This window comes from Rattus norvegicus, chromosome 8, assembly GCF_021556685.1.
Source record: "Rattus norvegicus strain SHRSP/BbbUtx chromosome 8, alternate assembly SHRSP_T2T, whole genome shotgun sequence".
NCBI lineage: Eukaryota > Metazoa > Chordata > Mammalia > Rodentia > Muridae > Rattus > Rattus norvegicus.
Window position 1 is genome coordinate 113,078,029 of NC_141541.1, and position 17,685 is coordinate 113,095,713.

The 17,685-nt window shown below is 42.4% G+C and overlaps 1 protein-coding gene across 2 annotated transcripts in view; it reads left to right on the forward strand.

Annotated features, from left to right (window-relative positions):
* The window catches only part of Cpne4 (copine 4), a 454,614-nt gene that overhangs the window by 109,130 nt on the left and 327,799 nt on the right, over positions 1-17,685 (forward strand). For both annotated transcript variants that reach the window (XM_087563156.1, NM_001436538.1), the window contains 1 exon segment: positions 12,713-12,893. In XM_087563156.1, coding sequence (XP_087419282.1) covers positions 12,713-12,893 — 181 coding nt within the window.

Below are 17,685 nucleotides of genomic sequence, written 5' to 3' on the forward strand. Positions count from 1 at the left end.
TTACTTTTAAAAAGTTTCTGTCAGCCTTTATAATTATCTGGTTAAATTTATACGTGCAGCTTGTTCTCCTAAGAGTGGCTGACATTTAAGCGCTACAAAATTAATATGAATGTGATACAGTGGACATAATTGCTTTCTAGAAAAGTCTCATCTGGATGACTCACTGTTAGAGCCAAAATTATGAACCCAGAGAGCATCAGCACATCAGATTCCTTCTGCACACTTCCCCAGGAATCCTGTTTTTTAGGGATAGGAATCTGTGTTTCTCCTTGGTCTCTACTGCTTCCCACCAGGAAGTTCAGGAAACAGCTAAAAATAAAACGGTTTTCTCTACAAGGATCACGTGGGTATAGCACATACCAGAAAAAAATCATATATGCATACTGTCAATTTGGAATGCCCATAACGATTTTCATATTGTCAATTTGTGTACACAGGCCGTCTTGCTTGCTACTTATTAAAACCATGTCCTTGTGTGACTCACGTGGCTTGGCTTGCACTTCCACATTTCTTGGGCATTGCAGCTTTTCTACCTCTAATTTACTGTGCGCTTAGTATTTAGGATAATTATAGCTAATAGATAATATTCTCAGACCCCTCGGTTTGTTAGCGCTGCTGAAAGTGTGGCTGAGGATTGACTTGAGTTGCCTTGGGACTCAATGGATAGAAGAAGAACGAATTAAAACATTTAAATATATTTGAACGCATATTGGTGTCCTGCATGCATGTGTGTCTGTGTACTGTGTGTGTACAGTGCCACTGGAGGCTGGAAGAGGGCGTTGGCTCCTCTGGAATGGACAGACAGTCGTTGGCTGCCACACACTTGCTGGAAATCAGACCCAGGTCTTCTACAAGAGTAGCCGGTGTATGCTCTTACCCTCTGAGTCATCTCTCCAGCCCCCAAAATACATCTTATGGACTGTTCAATCACTGTGTCAGGAGCACATGTGCCACACCTTGAAGATTTGTTAATACGTAAACAGCACCAGAAGCTACCTTTATGATGCAGAAATTGTTAAGAAAATGACTAACCGTTTCATATAAAAACAAAACAAAATATGAGTTTCGGGATCTATGAGGCATGAGTTCCATTCTTGGCTTGGGCAGGTGCCAGCTGTGGTGATGGACTGGAAGGGAACTACCTGTCTTGAGCCTCGTTATTCACATCTGTGGAAGATGTTCGATAGCGCCTATCTCAAAGGAGTGTGTCAATGACAAAATGAGATAGTTCATTTTTATCACTTATTATCAGCATACCATATTTATCACTGATTATTTATATAGTTAATAGTGGTGGCCAGAAAAGCAAGAATTTTTCCCCTTTCAGAGAGTCTCATCATCGTATTTCAATTGTATATTATACTTTGTTTTGCTGTGATGTCTTCATGCATACTTGTTGTCCTCTGATTTATCCCTTTATCGTCCTTTCTTTGTCCCCCAGCTCTCTCCTTCTTCTTCCCCAGTTGTCTCCACTCTATTTTACTCCTGCCCCTACATTCCACCTATAAGAGAAAACGTCACAGTTTCCTTCCAGACTCTTTCTGAGTCTGGCTTATTTGATTGAATATGATCATGCCTAGTTCTTTGTGCCTGACTAACACTCAGTTGGGTGTATAAATCATATCTTCTTTTATACCTTGATAAGAGTTGAGGTTGGTTCCGTGGCTTGGCTATTGTGAGTAGCTGTCACAATAAACATGGATGCACAGATGTCTCTATGTAATGTGACTTTTGTATGTACCATGGGTAATATCGCTGGGTCATCTTTATCATTTCCTCTCTCTCTCTCTCTCTCTCTCTCTCTCTCTCTCTCTCTCTCTCTGTGTGTGTGTGTGTGTGTGTCTCTGTTTCTCTCTCTTCCTTTCCTTCTCTGTTTCTCTCACTGTCTCTTTCTCCCTCTCTCTCTGTGTCTCTCTCTTCCTTCTTTTCTCCCTTTCTTTTTCCTCTGTCTTTCTTCATTTCTTTCTTACCTTCCTCCCTTCCTCCCTCCCTCCTTCCCTCCTTCCCTCCTTCCCCTTCTTCCTTTTATGCTTTCAGAACCTTCATATTGACTTCCACAGTGGTTAAACCAGTTCACACTCATACCAACAACGTTTAAGCCTCTTCCCTCACTTTCCTGTCCAAGACAGCAATTTTGACTGTGGTGAACCAGATTACCCATGTATTTCTGATTTGCTTTCCCATGATGGCTTAATGTGTTGAACATTTTTCCCTGTATGCATTGGCTGTTTATTCTTCTTGTTTTGAGAAGTATTTGTTGGATTTATTTTCCATTCGTTAATTGGATTGCTGGTTTCTGTGCACCACAAGCATGCTTGATGCTGACAGAGGCCAGAAGATATTGCACCTCCCAGAACTGGAGTAACTGATAGTTGTGAGCTGCCATGTGCCTGCCGGGAATTGAACCTGGGTCCTCCAGGAGAGTAGTCAGTGCTCTTAACCCTGACCCCCAGCCTCAGATTACTTATTTTGACATTTTAAAGAGTGTTTTTTGTTTATTTGTTTTTTACGTATTTGAGATATGAAACCCCTGTTGGACCTTGTGTTTTCCCCTGGCTATGGCTTTTCTTCAATGCTCAGTCATCTCCTCTTCTCCACAGACAAGTCAGTCTGATGTGACCCCATCTGTCACCCCTTGCTGCTACTTGCTAACCTCTGGAGTTCTATTCAGGAAATCATTGCCCACATCTGAACCTGGAAGCGTTTTCCTCTAGTCATCCTCTTAGCATTCCTTTGGTCTATTTTTGAGTTGATGTCCAGGCAAGGTAAGAGTAAGAGTCTTGTTGCAGTCTTCCGGGTACTGGTATCCTCCGTTCTCATCACCCTTTGCCAAAAGAGACTCTTGCTTTCTCCAACAGATATGTTTGACATTTCTGTCAAGAATTAAATGTTTGTGGTTTCTTGGGTTTATTCCTTGGTTCACCACTACTTCCCCCTATTTAAAATGACAATTTCACTCTATTTGACTATTTGGGACCTTTCAAGTTTCTGTATAGATTTAGGACTTTGTTTTGTTTTGTTTTGTGACGAATGGTTTTGGGGTCCTGATGGAGGTTAGATTGACTATGTATATCACTTAGGCAATATGGCCATTTCGGCAATACTAGCTCTGAAGTCTGTGAGCCCAGGTTATCTTTCCCACAGCTAGAGGAGCCTGCAGTTTCCTTCCTTATTGCTTTATATTTTCATCATGTAGATACCTCACGATCTTGGTTATCCTTGATGATAGATCCTTTCGGAGCCTTTTTGAATGTGATTTAGTCCCTGATTTCCTTCATAATAGGTTCATTGGTGGTAAATAATAAAGCTACTTCTTTTTTGAATGTTGACTTTGTTTCCTGCTACTCTGTTGAAAATATTTATCAAATCTAAAACTCTCATGAAGTGTTTGGGGATTTTAACTATAGCACTATCATGCATTGTTTTTACAGTCTCTGACTTTTAAATGTTTTAAAAGATTTATTTATTGATATGAGTTTTTTTCCTTTGGCCTGCATGTATGTCTTCACACCATGTGTGTGTAGTGCCTAAAGAAGCCAGAAGAGGTCATTGGGTCCTGTGGAGCTGGAGTTATAGATAGTTGGGAGTTAGCATGTGGGTGCTGGGAATTGAGCCTGAGACCTCTGTAAGAGCAGCAAGTGCCCTTAACCATGGAGCCATCTCCCAGCCCCAAGTTTCTGATTTTTATAGCTATTTGCCAACCTTTAAAAAAAACTCAGAAACTTAGAGAAGAGACAGAGGTTGGGGGAGTAAGATGACACATGACATTCAAGGAGACAGTGAGTCATAAGAATGTTGGGATATATGTGGTTATAATTCCCTATTTCTTTGAAGCATCCTAAACAGCTAGCCCTCTGAGTGGCCATAAAACCGAGTAGGTGAAGACACAGACTGTGGCCCTGAATGGTTGCTGGGCTTACTACATCTGAGTGGCCTTATTGCTTCATGGCCAAGTAGCTGTGTGTAGTGTTGATCTTGTTCTAAAATGTGTTTTCTTCCCTGGGAAATGGGCCTCTTATACAGAAACTAGCACAGCATTATTCTGATGATCGGATGATGTTAATTGCTCGATGCTCGGCAAATATGTAAGGGTTTGATAAATGTTACACGGGCTTAGTGGTGTGATTAAAGTCAACGGTAATCCTATTAGATATTAAAATAATCCCCGAGGCCCAGGTACTCTGCTGAGAACTCTATGTGCGTCCATTCATTAAACTCTGAAGACTGCAAAGTGGAATTGTTACTACCTTTATCTAAAAGATGATAAATTGGAGGCCCAGCTTCAAGTGAATTGCTCAAGATCACACAGCTAGTGAACTATGGGACATGGGTTCAAACATTCATCTTCTGATGGGAGAGGCATGCCCACACCCGTGCAAGTGGATACTGCCTGTGTGAATGATGCATATCAAGAGAAACAACTTCGGAAGCTGTTTGCTTTGCTTTGAATAGATGCATGGTTTGGAGAGAGAGTGGAGAGGGGAGAGGAGAAAGGGGACATGGGAGACGGGAAACTGGTGATGATGGTGGTGGTATTGCTGGTGGTGGTGGATAGAAATCGAAGCACATTTGTGTGCATGTGTATGGGCATTTGCGTGTACATGTATGGAGTGCAGAGGTTGACAAGTGCCTTCCTCAGTCACTCTCTGCCTCATTTTTTTGAGACAAGGTCTCTCAGTGAACCTGGAGCTTGGTGATAAGTCAACTGGTTGGCTAACAAATTCTAAGTATCCTTTTGAGTACGATTCCCTAGTACTGTTACTGGAATTACAAGTGTTTATCACCATGCTTGGCCTTTCTACATGGGCTCTAGGGGATCAAACTGAGGGCATCATGTTTGTACAACAAGTACTTTAGTGACCAAGCCATGGCCCAGACCCTACAATTAAATTATATATATATATATATATATATATTATATATTATATAGGTATTTCAGTGTGTGTGTATCTGTCTGTGTGGTGTGCATGCATACACGTGGGCATGTGCTTGTGGTTGGATAGGGGAACTGTTGGCTTTGAAATTTGGTTTTCTCCTTCCATCATGTAGGGGTGAATATCAAATTGAAATCAGCAGCCATGGAGGCAAGCTCCTTTAACATTGATGGTCAGGTTATGTCTGAGAATCACTGTTCAGAATGGAAACTTCAGACAGATGGATTCCTCATCTTATTCAAACCACTGCCTCCTACAGGGTCCTACAAAGTGCTTTCTGCTTATGGTTGAGAACAGATGTATTATTGACTTGGCTGATCTCTGAGTTCATAGTTGAATGTATAGATGTTCATGGCGTCCAGTTCATTCCAACACGGAGCTAGAGTCCTAGAAGGTACTTCCTATAGTCCTTGGATTAAGATCGAAAGGTTGCATGGTGGAGACATCCAGCATTCCTGCCTTCCTTGAATTTGCTGAGATACTGAAAAGTCTGACTAATGCCATGGCAAGCAGTACAGTGATTAAGCACTTATTCTTAATGGTCTTGGGACAAACTCTGCTCAGTTGGTTCCCCTGTGAACTCCAGCTGATTTCCTTCCCTCCTGAGCTCTCTATTGTCTTGGTGTTGTTTGCAACTCATGCAGAAACTAATTAAGTTTCTGGATCAGTCTGTCCTGTAAGAGAGTGTGGATATGCTGAAGTGGTCTTTTTTTATACCTTAAATTATCGGAGTGAAAGGACAATTATAATTTACTTCTAAAATTGTCCAAAAGTCAGCTTCCATCAAAATTATCCTGAGCAGACATAACCGGGGTGTTGTACGAAAGGCAACAAAGAGGATTTAAATAGGCCATGGAAAATGTATTGATAATCTGGCCATATTAATCCCGGTCTCTAACAGAGTGTGAAATTACTTGTTTATTCCACTTATCCAGGACCATGGGGGAAGCTGATCACTCATTGACAGAGTTACACTTTGTGATCACCTTTCAACAGTGAGCTTCAGCTGGGCCCAGGCCAAACAATCTGCCTTCCTGGCCTCTGTCCCATCTCCAGAGTCAAGGTCAGGGTTGCGGCTTACTCTGAGCAGGCTTGGGTATTGATATAGTCACATAGTCCATTATATTTGACTGAGGCTTTCATTTGAGCATGGGTAGAGACATAAAACAGAGACTCTGAGAAGAACTGAAAATTTGGGACCTTGTTATTAATACTCACACATTTCTATCTTGTCCCCAATATCCCAGAAAGAAGGTGGGGTTGAATACTATCATGGATGCTGGAAGGTATAAAATATAGTTCTTGACTCCAAAATCATGCATGTACACACCATGTATACATGCATACACATGCACATAAACATCCTAGAGTGCTTTGCTAATCTTTCATTTTAGTTATCTGTTACTGCATAACAATATTACCATACACAGAGCATAATTATTACTAGACATAAAATAACAGCACTAGTCAGTCTTCAAAGGAAGCTGACACGATTCCCTTCAATGAGGTTTATTAGAATGGGAGGGCGTCAAGGCTCTGACTGATGAGGAGTCTCATTAATGGTGAGAATCAGTCAGGGATAGGGAGAGGGAGAGAGGGAGATAGTCATTCTATGTGAGGTGACTGGGAAGGCCAGGGGAGCCTCAAGAAGTCTCTCTGGGGAGTCTTAGACAAATCCCTAGAGTGAAGGAAGAGACAGTGTAGGGTAGTGTGAAATCTCACATCATGTGATTTAGTTCAGCATAGCATGTATGACAGGGAGTATGGGAGAGCCAGGTACCATAAACTGACAGTCACAGCACAAAATGCTTTTTTAACTCTTAGAGAGAGAGAGAAAGGGAGAGAGGGAGAGAGGGAGAGAGGGAGAGAGGGAGAGAGAGGGAGGGAGGGAGGGAGGGAGGGAGGGGAGAGAGAGAGAGAGAGAGAGAGAGAGAGAGAGAGAGAGAGAGAGAGAGAGAGAGAGAGCGCTGGGAGGCAGAATGGTTTGATTCAGGATATGGGATCAGATGTAAAGGTACAGACCTGTGTTCTAGTAGTCACTATGGCCTAGGCCTTTGGTCATGAGTCAGTTGTGTTCATTGTTTCAGGGTCTTGTGAGACTATAACTTGAGTATCATCCAGGGATACTATCTCATCTAAATTTTGATTTGGAAATGATACACTTCCATGCTCATAAACTTGTTTGCAAAATTCATATCCTTGAGCCTAAGGGACTCAGTTTCCTATTAGCTGTCAGATGAAGGCTACTTTTGGTTCTTTGCCTTCCTAACATGACCACTTCATCAAAGCCAGCAAGGGATCGAGATGGTGTCATTAATGTAGAAAAATCATTAAACAGATGTACTTTGTCATATTTTAAAGGTGAATAAACCCACAGGTCCCACCCACACTCAAGGAGAGAAAATGAGGAAGTTTGTGAATATAAGGAAGTGGGCACCTTAGTTTCTACCACAGTGAGAAGAACAGGAAATTAAAGATTAGTCGGGTCGGGCAGAGTCCTGGGGATGTGTCCAGAGTCAAGGGAACCAAAAGACACTCATTCTGAGACTCATCTCTGTGGTGAAAAATACTCTGTGGACACTCTGCTTGGACCTCTTTATCCAGTTAATGTACTCATTCCCTGTAGTAATAAGTGTTGCTTCTAGTGGCTCACAGCTGCCCTTCTCCTGGAGAATGCTTAGTCTCTCTCTTCTCTGTTCAGTTTGACAAGTAAACATGCATTTCCCTTTCCTGCTGTGTTCTATGAAGTCTGCCTCTTTTCCCTTTTATTGGATATTTTTAAATCTACATTTCAAATGTTATTCCCTTTCCCGGTTTCCCGGACATAAGCCCCTTATCCCATCCCTCTCCCCTTTTTCTATAAGGGTGTTTTCCTCCCCATCCACTCCTCCTTCCCATCCCCTGACATTCCTCTACATTGGGGGTCCAACCTTGGCAGGACCAAGAGCTTCTCCTTCCATTGGTGCCCAACAAGGCCATTCTCTGCGACATATGCAGCTGATGCCATTGGTAAGAAAGCATTGTTAACCCATGAGTCTATAAGAGCAAGGAGAGAAACAGCAGTGAGGACCAAGACCTGATCAAAGCTGTGCCCCCTGGTTGGGACCCAGGCAGGAGCTGGGAAGAAATATGCTGTGCATTCTCTTTTCCCTTTAACTCTTTTTCTCTAGTCAAACACTGCAGAACGCTTGCCAACCGCGAGCATTAGCAGTCAGTGAGTGTCATACCTTGAGGACCCCGAGCAGAAGCAGGAAGACTCAGCCGACAGTGGAACAATGGACAATGACGGGCCCGATGATAATTCTCTCTGTCGGTACAGCCATCATATTGGTGCTAGAATGATCTTCAGGGCTTTTATTCTGCCATCCCTCACTCAGCTCTACTTTGTCCAGATCTGCTGTGTTTCTCTCATGTTGCTTAAAAGATTACAAAAGTGTGAACCATGAAACTGTGGGCTAGATATTAATAAAATTCTGACCATGTACAAAACGTTTATTCATTTATAAATTGCTTAATTTCACTGTTGTTGCACCTAGTGTTGTAGCTTAGTTAATAGAGTGTTTTCCCAGCCTCCATGAAGCCCTGGGTATGATTCCAAGCACTGTATAAACCAAGCATTATGGGGGATGCTGGTAAGCCTATCCTTTTGGTTGAGGCAAGAGGATAGGGAGTTCAAGGTCATTCATGGCTAAATAGAGAATTTGAGGCCAATATGAACTGCATGAGACCCTGGTAAGATAAAATAATTGATAAATTTACTTAATTAATTAATTAGTAGATTTATTTACTGTTGTTATATAATATTTCAGTACATGGCATACCCTTAATTTAAACTATACCATGTTGTATGACAGACTTTTCCTAGGGAAACACAATAGACACATGTCGTCACAGATAGGCAGACCAATAGAGACCAAAGTGCAAGTTGGTAGATCAGTGAGTTTTATTAAGGTTACTTACAAGAACAGAAATGACTTAATGACAGCTGCATCACCGAGGACCATCCCAACGTGGGCAACAACTCACAAAAGCTGGAGTCCACTGCACAACCTGCAGGCAGGTCAATGGGTCATAGCACGTCATTTCCAGGTGGCTCATTTGGTCTTTGTTTCTTCTGGGCAGTTTGGCTGGTCTTTGCTTCTTTTAAGAGGCTAGACTTGTCAGAGAACGTTCACAGCTTGTTCTGTCTGAGAGTGACTTGTAGCAGTATTTTCTATTTATATATTCTGCGGAGGGCGGAGCCTAGTGAGTCTCATCTGTTCCAGGGACTTCCTGAAGCTATTTCGAGTTGCTTCTTTCTTATCTGAATGAGCTTACCTGGAGGATGGAATGTATCAATATTGTAGAAAACTGCTACTCGATCACTACTAATTATTGGGAAAAAAAACACCTGATAATTTTCTGTTGCTTTAGGACATTTTTGGGCACAGATGACTAGATTGCTACCATTTAAAATCAGCTAAGTTGGCTGATGGGAACCTCAAATCAAGAGCAGATGTGGCACCTCTGATCCTCCCCCATCATTGTAGTTTCTTATCTTCACAATTGTACATTCAATCAGAGGTTTTCTTTGCATTTATGGAAGTGTGTAGTTGAAATTATTTGTTACTGCTTGAATCCATGGGGCAGCAAGGTACATGTGGGGGGAAAGCACTGTCGTAATCTGTAAATGAAAAAACCAGGGAAGATGAATTTGTGGAGCTACCTGTTCTGTAGAACTTGTGCAGGTCCCGTCAGACCTCTCATGCAGCACACATAGGACATGTGATCATCTGTCATACAGAACAAGAGATGATTTTTTTATGGAATATGTGGTTCCTAGGAGCCAGCTGCTGCTATAGAAAGACCACTGTCTTGAGGATAAACGACCTGACCTGGAAGCTGAGACTGCAGTTAAATAAATTTATCAGAGCGGGCGCCACCATTTTCTTCTTGCTCTGTGAACTTATGAGAAACAGTAACTCGTGCTTATAGCTTCCCTTGTGAGCTGCTGATTTGAGAAGTGGCTGTGAGCTTTTAGAGGAAGGTATGCCCAGATAATGTGAGCTTCTGTGGTGGTTTGAATATGCTTGGCCCAGCAAGTGGCACTAGTAGGAGGTGTGGCCTTGTTGGAGGAGGTGTGGCCTTGACACAGTGTATCATGGTGAGGGTGGGCTTTGAGACCCTCCTTTTAGCTGCCTGAGAAGAGTCTGTTCCTGGCTTCCTTTGGTTGAAGATGTAGAATTCTCAGCCCCTCCAGCGTCATACCTGCCTGGACATTGATATGTTTCCTGCCATGATGACAATGGACTGAACCTCTGAAGCTGTAAACCAGTCTCAATTAAACCACCACAACTCCAAAGGCAGAAGGACTTTATAGGAGTGAGTTGTGCTTTGTTTTTAAAGCACTAGGGAGACATGTTAGAGATTCCAAGTAGGAGAATGACATTTCTTTCTTGCAAGAAGTCAATGATACTAATAGCTAAAACTCTGAGAGTATTTACCATATGCCTAACATTGTACAAACCACTTGACATACGTTAATTCTTATATTCATTACGGAATCTTTTCCATGTAGGTGCTACTAAAGGACAGGTTGGGGGGGTCCTGTTCAGTGTTTCACAGTGAATGGAGGATTGAAAGAAGCCCATGAGTGCACGGGGAGAATCAGGAGTTCGGGATGAGTCTGACCTACTAAAAGCTGGCAACGTCCACTGAATACTTAGCAACCTGTCTCTATACAAGACACCCTCATCCGAGGTGGTTCTCCCCCTCATGTGCTTTGTCAAGGTCTTCATCCAGGCATGCCTTGGCTCTCACGCTTGCTCACAATTTGTACAAATACAGGGACCATGATTTGGTAAGCTGCAGATTTACAACCTGCTTGTTGTCTATATTTGAATATCAGTTATTTTGAACTAGAAGGAAGTATGATTGCGGGGCTGACTCAAGTCCAGGATGTTTGCCATGTTCATTGTGACTTGGTAGATTTGGATGTTTCTACACCGAAGGTTTTACTTGTTGTAGGGTGGGAGAGAGAAAGCTGGCATTGAAGCTCCAGCCTTGCCATGAGAATAATTTTGTGACACGGGAAAGCAGCCAATCCTCTCAGAACTCGACTTTTTTAATATGGAAAAAACAACTGTCCCAAAGTCTTTATTAATATTCAGTAGAAGACAGAGTTGCATTCTTGGACTAATTTTCCAACACTTTTGAAAAAAAATAGGATGGCAATTCCCCTCAATCACAAACGCACTTTAACCTGACATTTTAGAGATGCAGTGGCACAAATTCTCTGACTACAATAGTAAATATCTCAGGCTTTGTTGGCCCTGCAATCTCTATTTCGGCTACTACGTACAGCCACTGAAGTAAAAGTAACCACAGATAATAAGTAAGTAAACATGTCTATGCCTGCATCTCACTAAAACTTTACTGCTGTGTATTTATATGCTCATGTCTACACATGTGGTGTCTGTTCATATATGCACACACATGTGTGTTTAAGGCCTAGGTACAGTCAGCACCCCGTGAAAGGGGTGGTATGGCGTGCACATTTGAACTAGCATGCCAATAGCAACGGGAAGAAATGAAATGCTTGGGTGGAAGAGGAGACAGGGAAAAACTGTCACAATCTTATAGGAGACATTTTACTGCAAGACGTCAACTCCACATGAAGATCAGGAAGCCATTGCTGGTTTTCCAGCTGCAGCTAGAAGCATAGAGCTTGCTGTGAGGGTTTTATTCCTGTGAGTCTGTCAGCATCTCCACAGGCCTCCTGTTCAGAGGGAGGAGACTTTGGGTACCTCTCGCCTGAACGCTATGTGACGTCAAGTTGAACTGGACCAGGCCACAGTGTTCAGATTCACGTCTGATGTTTCAGGAGTTCCGAAGCAACCTTGGAGGGGTGTTCATTCTTTTGTTTTGTTTCCCCATTCTTTCCTTTGAGTTTTGAGTCCTGATATGGTAAATGGGAGTCTAGAGGACAGGAAGGAAGGAAAGAGTAAACTTAGACACTTGAGGTAGCAAAACCCATGCTGGGGTTCCCTTGGCTGCTGGCTTGCCAAGGCCATCTTGGGAAAACGAGCCAGAGTTTAGAAGCGAGAAACTTGGATTTCTTTCAGAGACAAGACAGTGGACTTCTGTGATCCATGACGTAGGAGGAGAGTTGGAGTTTTAAGAAATCATAAAAACTTGAGGGGGCAATGAGATGAAGGTGCTTATTGTACACAAGCCTGGTGATCGGTGTTCGATTCCTGGAAACTACACAGGTAGAAGGGGAAAAAAAAACCAACTCTACAAAGGTGTCCTTTGACCTCCACGGTGGACATGCTCCTGTACTTGCAGGCAAACACAACAGGCTACAATAATAATTAAAGAAAATAAACGGGATGTGATAAAATTCATTCGCCGACAGATCAGTAAAAAAATTTGCATAAAGCTTAGAGTTAATATAACTCCGGATTGCGTCTTGTGGTCTGTTTCACCAACTCACGAATTTTATTTCACAGACGAAAATATTTACTATGCAAATGAGGCGGGAAACCCCGGCGTTCTCAGCCAAGTGTGCCAGCCTCTGGTTGGGAAGCTTTATTTTGGTTGTGGTAGGGAGGACTGTTGCCTACTTCACTGAAATTGCTAGTCGTTTTGAAAGGTGAGATAATAGAGACTTCAAACATTCGCATCTGCGTGCCGAACAGTTTCCTGTATGGGGGTGGGCACGGGGTCGCTTCCTCCTTTGAAAAATATCGCAGTGACTGGCGCGTCATTCTCTTCCCCCTTTTTATTTTCTAACACAGAATGAAGAAGATGAGCAACATTTACGAGTCGGCTGCCAACACGCTGGGGATCTTTAACAGCCCCTGCCTGACCAAGGTCGAGCTGCGTGTGGCGTGCAAAGGCATTTCCGACAGAGATGCTCTGTCTAAGCCGGACCCTTGCGTCATCCTCAAGATGCAATCCCACGGGCAGTGGTTCGAGGTAGGCTTGTCCACAGAGCCAGACAGAAGCCTGCCTGGCTGGCTGGCTGGTCTGTTCAAAATAAAACAAAACAATTTCCTGTCTTTAGCATGTTTGTTGTAAAGCAAGAGAAAGTTCCAGAAAACTTTAAATGGAATCATGTTTCTGTTTATCTCATGATGTTTTGATATGTAATATTTTGACAATTTGTGGGCCTGGGATTTTCAACATGTTTCCAATAACCACAGTGCACTCTGTATTATACTCCAATCACTGACAAAATGTTAATGGGTCAGAAACAGATTTGCATCCAGAACCCAGGCCGGGCTGGGGTGACAAGATGAATGTTGCAACGAATAGTTCCACAGAGCCATGGCAGACTTCAGGTTAGATTTATTAAGGACCAGGCCCCTGGGTATGATGGGAGGGAGGCCCCTTGCTCTGAGGGAACAGGGTTGGGATGTCAAGAGAGAATTGACTAGTCAGATAGAGTTAGTACAGGGTCTAAGGTTTTTCTAGATTGAATTAGAAGTTGAGGGTGACTGTAACAGGCAAGCCAGTCCTGTGGAGTCTCTGGACCTCGCTCTTCAGACTGAGGGCAACCTCTGGCTCAGAAGTTGGACTGGGTCCTGGGATGTTGTTCAGAATGAGCGAAGACTAGGGGCCAGCCCTCTGATTAAGCTCTTAACAGAGTAGCAGGAAAGGAGTTGGCCTGGCTCAACTTATAAGGGATGTGAGGGACAGCGCAAGTTTTACGGAATGGTGTGGATCTCAACACCAGGTGTCTGAGAGAGCAACATGGGGCACACTGACTATAATAGAGCCCAGTCCTCAAGGCCTGTGGGTCACGGGGCTTGAACAACACTTTCACAGGAGTTGCACACCAGATATCCTACGTATCAGTTATTTACATTATGACTCATAACAGTAGCAAAATTACAGTTATAAAGTAGCAATGAAAATAATTTTATGATTGGCGCTTACCACAACACGGAGGAACTGTGTTAAAGGGTTGCAGCATTCAGATGGTTGGGAACTGCAGGTCTGGAGGGATCATTCTAAGTCCCATGGCACTGGGATTCCATGTTGGATGTAGAACTTTAATCTGAGTTGGTGGAGGACTAATGAAAGAGAAGCCTGCGTGTGTATAAATCCTGAAGGGTTTGACAGTGAAGAGAGACGTTGGGAGGGTAGATGTGGGGAGAGGAAGGAGTGATCTGGGAGCCTATGTGTTCATAGCGCTTTAAGTGGTGTTGGAAGGCAACAAGCTATAAAAGAATTCTATATCCCAATGGATCACTGGGTAAGGGTATGAATGAAATGGCATTGCTATGCATTAGTCTTGCAAGAGTGGCCATTTCCAATTTGTCAAGAGAGGACTTGGTGTTTTATTTCACCTATTTGGGGGAAGGAATTGATCTTTTTATACGATTGCCTGTGAGACTCCAGAATGTCAGTGACCTGGTGAAGGATGGCCGTAGGGAAAAGCAGAGAGGCCCTTTATGTCCCCTGGACTGGCTAGAACTCATGCTGGTGAATGCTCATACAGACACGATGGTACTCGGGGAAGAGCAGAGAAGACTACCGGACATGATGTGCATCATGCAATATTTATGGTTTTGAGTGAAACTTGAAACAATGGGAGTTACATCTTATCAGCAACTTCTCAAAGACTGAGTGAACTGATCTAGTGACTCCAGGGTCTGAATAGGAAAGAAAAAAAAAGACAGGGAGCGAGTGGCTTTTTTCAATATTGTTCTGCCTATAGGAGGAAAAGGCAATATTTAAGCCCAGGCAGCCCTGCAACCTGAAGTTTTTATTGCTGCTTCAGGCTTACTGTTGGCACCGGCACAGTCTTTGGCGGGTTATCTGGAAATACTGTGGACTGAGTTTTACGGATGGGTTTTCTTTGCTATTGTTGATTGTTTGTAACAATAAAATGTTGCATCTCAGCATCCCTTTTTGAATAAGCATTTTTAACTATTGTTTTTAGTTAATGATCAAAATAAAGGTATACTATGGCATTTTCATACACACACATGCATGTATATATGTGTGCATGTGTGTGCATCTATCTATCTATCATCCATCTATCTATCATCTATCTATCATCCATCTATCTACCATCTATCTATCTATCATCTATCTATCTATCTATCTATCATCTATCTATCATCTATCTATCTATCTATCATCTATCTATCTATCTATCTATCTATCTATCTATCTATCTATCATCCATCTATCTTTCATCTATCTATCTATCTATCTATCTATCATCCATCTATCTTTCATCTATCTATCTATCTATCTATCTATCATCTATCTATCTATCTATCTATCTATCATCTGTCTATCTATCTATCATCTATCTTCTATCATCCATCTATCTATCATCTATCTATCTATCTATCTATCTATCTATCTATCTATCTATCTATCTATCTATCTTAGTTAGTGTTCTAGTGCCATGAAGAGATGCTCTGGCTCTGACAACTCTTATAAAATAAAGCATTTAGTGGAGATTTGCTTACACTCAAAGGTTTAAGCATGGAGAGCACAGGCAGACATGGTGCTGGAGAGGGAGCTGAGAGCTCTACGTCTGGATCTGGAGGCAGCAGGAAGAAAGTGGGACACTGGGCCTGGCTTAAGCATTTGAGGCCCCAAAGCCCACCTTCAGTGCCATACTTTCTCCAGTTATAGTAAGGCTATAACTCCTAAGTCCCTGTCTAATGACCCAGCATTCAAATCTGTAAGCCTATGGGAGTTATTCTTATTCAAATGACCACACTATGTATTATTGTACATTGCACCTATTCACGCCCCAACAAGGTCCTTTCTAGTGCCTTTCCCCAATTCTTATGGCCCTCTTCCTTCTCGCAAATAATGTTCCTTCTGCTCCGATGGTCTGTCTCTGTGTGTGCCATTATAAACTGATATAAATTTTGCTCATGAGCAAAGGCATACTGTATATGTCAGTGTTCTCTAGAGGAACAGAAACCAAACAGGATGGGTATGTATTAAAAAGAGATTTCAGATTGGCTTACATAATAGGTGTGATGGGAGGCGGGATTTAACAATGGCTGTCTTCACACTGAATAGAAGCTGAGAACTTAGGAACAGTGGCAGTCCAGTTTGATGCTGAAAGGACTTGGAGAGTCACTGGTCTTCAGTCTTCCTTGGAGGACCAATGAATCTGGGTTCCACTGTCAGCAGAAGATGACAGCCACAGCAACAGAACAGAGATTCACACAGTAGTATTAGGCAGTTGGAAAAGGTAGGCAGTTGGAAAAAAGCCCCCTTTGTCCTGGGATCTTTCTCATCTGGGATGCTATTAAAGAATGCTGCTGACCCTGGGGGAGAGACTTTCTCCTTCAGTTAATCCTGGCAGGAAATACCTGCCCAGTATTGTGTTTTTTGGCTAATCCCAAGTCAACCCAACCCACTCGCAATCTCATAGGATCAGCCCTACAGACTTGCCTCCTCCTCTTTTGCCTGTTTATGAATAGATAGGACAGCCTTCCCCTCCGCGGTAGGAAAACTATCACAAGATTTAAGAGGCAACATATTACTCATGTAAGCCTGTGGTAGCAACCACTGAAAGGGAGTGCTGATGGCTGTTCATGTGTAGATGGCATTCCAGGGATCCATTCCTGGAGAATGAATGACAGGAAGATTAGGATCCTAAGTTAGGTCTCGCATTGTAAGCTGAATTCTTCATCACTGGGGTTTTAGGTATAATAGCACGTTTTTCTCTTTCTAAGCAACCATCTTGTAGACTTTGTTGGTGAACCTTTAAAAAATAAATCTAAGCTAGACAAAATTAAATGGAATGACATGGTACAGACAAATCACTTTCTGAAAATTTGCGGAGTAAGTTGTTTTTAGAACACCGTTTTTCCTATTCTGATATTTCATATTTTCTTTTTCTAATTTCGTCTTTAATATTTCTTTACTTGGCATGTGTTGAGGATGAGGGTATATGTGTGATAACAGCACACGAGTGGCGGGGTCAGAGGACAAAGTGCAGAAGTTCATTCTCACCATAACCCTGTGGCTTCTGGTAATAGAAGCCAGGCTATCCGCTTCCCTCTGAGCCATCTCTCAGGCTCCATTTTAACATGATTCTTATGCATGTAAAATGTTCTTTCCTGATTTTATTGCCTAGCAGTATATGCCTTTTCCACATCTCTACAATTTTGATAAAATGCAATTTTCGAGTTGCATAATATCCTATCAGATAGATTTACTTAAGCTGCTGTCTGATCTCTTGCCTTTTAAAATGCCTTCATTTAAGTAATACCAGACCGAACATCTTTGTGCACACAATTTTTCAATTATTTTTGGATGGGTAACTAGAAGAGATGCTGTCAAAATTGAACTGGTGGGATACAGGATAGGACATTTTATTTTGTTTTCTTTTTCGAGAACATCACACACGGGCTTTGCATTTACACCACTAATGCTCCTTCCGTGTCTCCAGCTCCCTCCCCAATTCATAGCCTCTTCTTTACTTCTGTTATATATACACACACTTGCACATGTGTGTATGTGTGTACATGTGTGCATGTGTTGTGTGTTTGTGTGCATGTGTATAACCTACCACGTCCACACAGCATTGCTCATATGTACAGGTGTCCAGAGTTGGCCACTCGGAATTGGATAACCTAGGACCAAGCTTGTCCCTGTCAGAATCTGATTCTTCCTCTTTTAGCAGTCATTGACCACCTGAATCTCTCCATCTAGAGATAGGGCATTGCGGCATTTTTCTTCTCTACGGTGACATGTCAACTGGTATTGTTATTATGCTGGT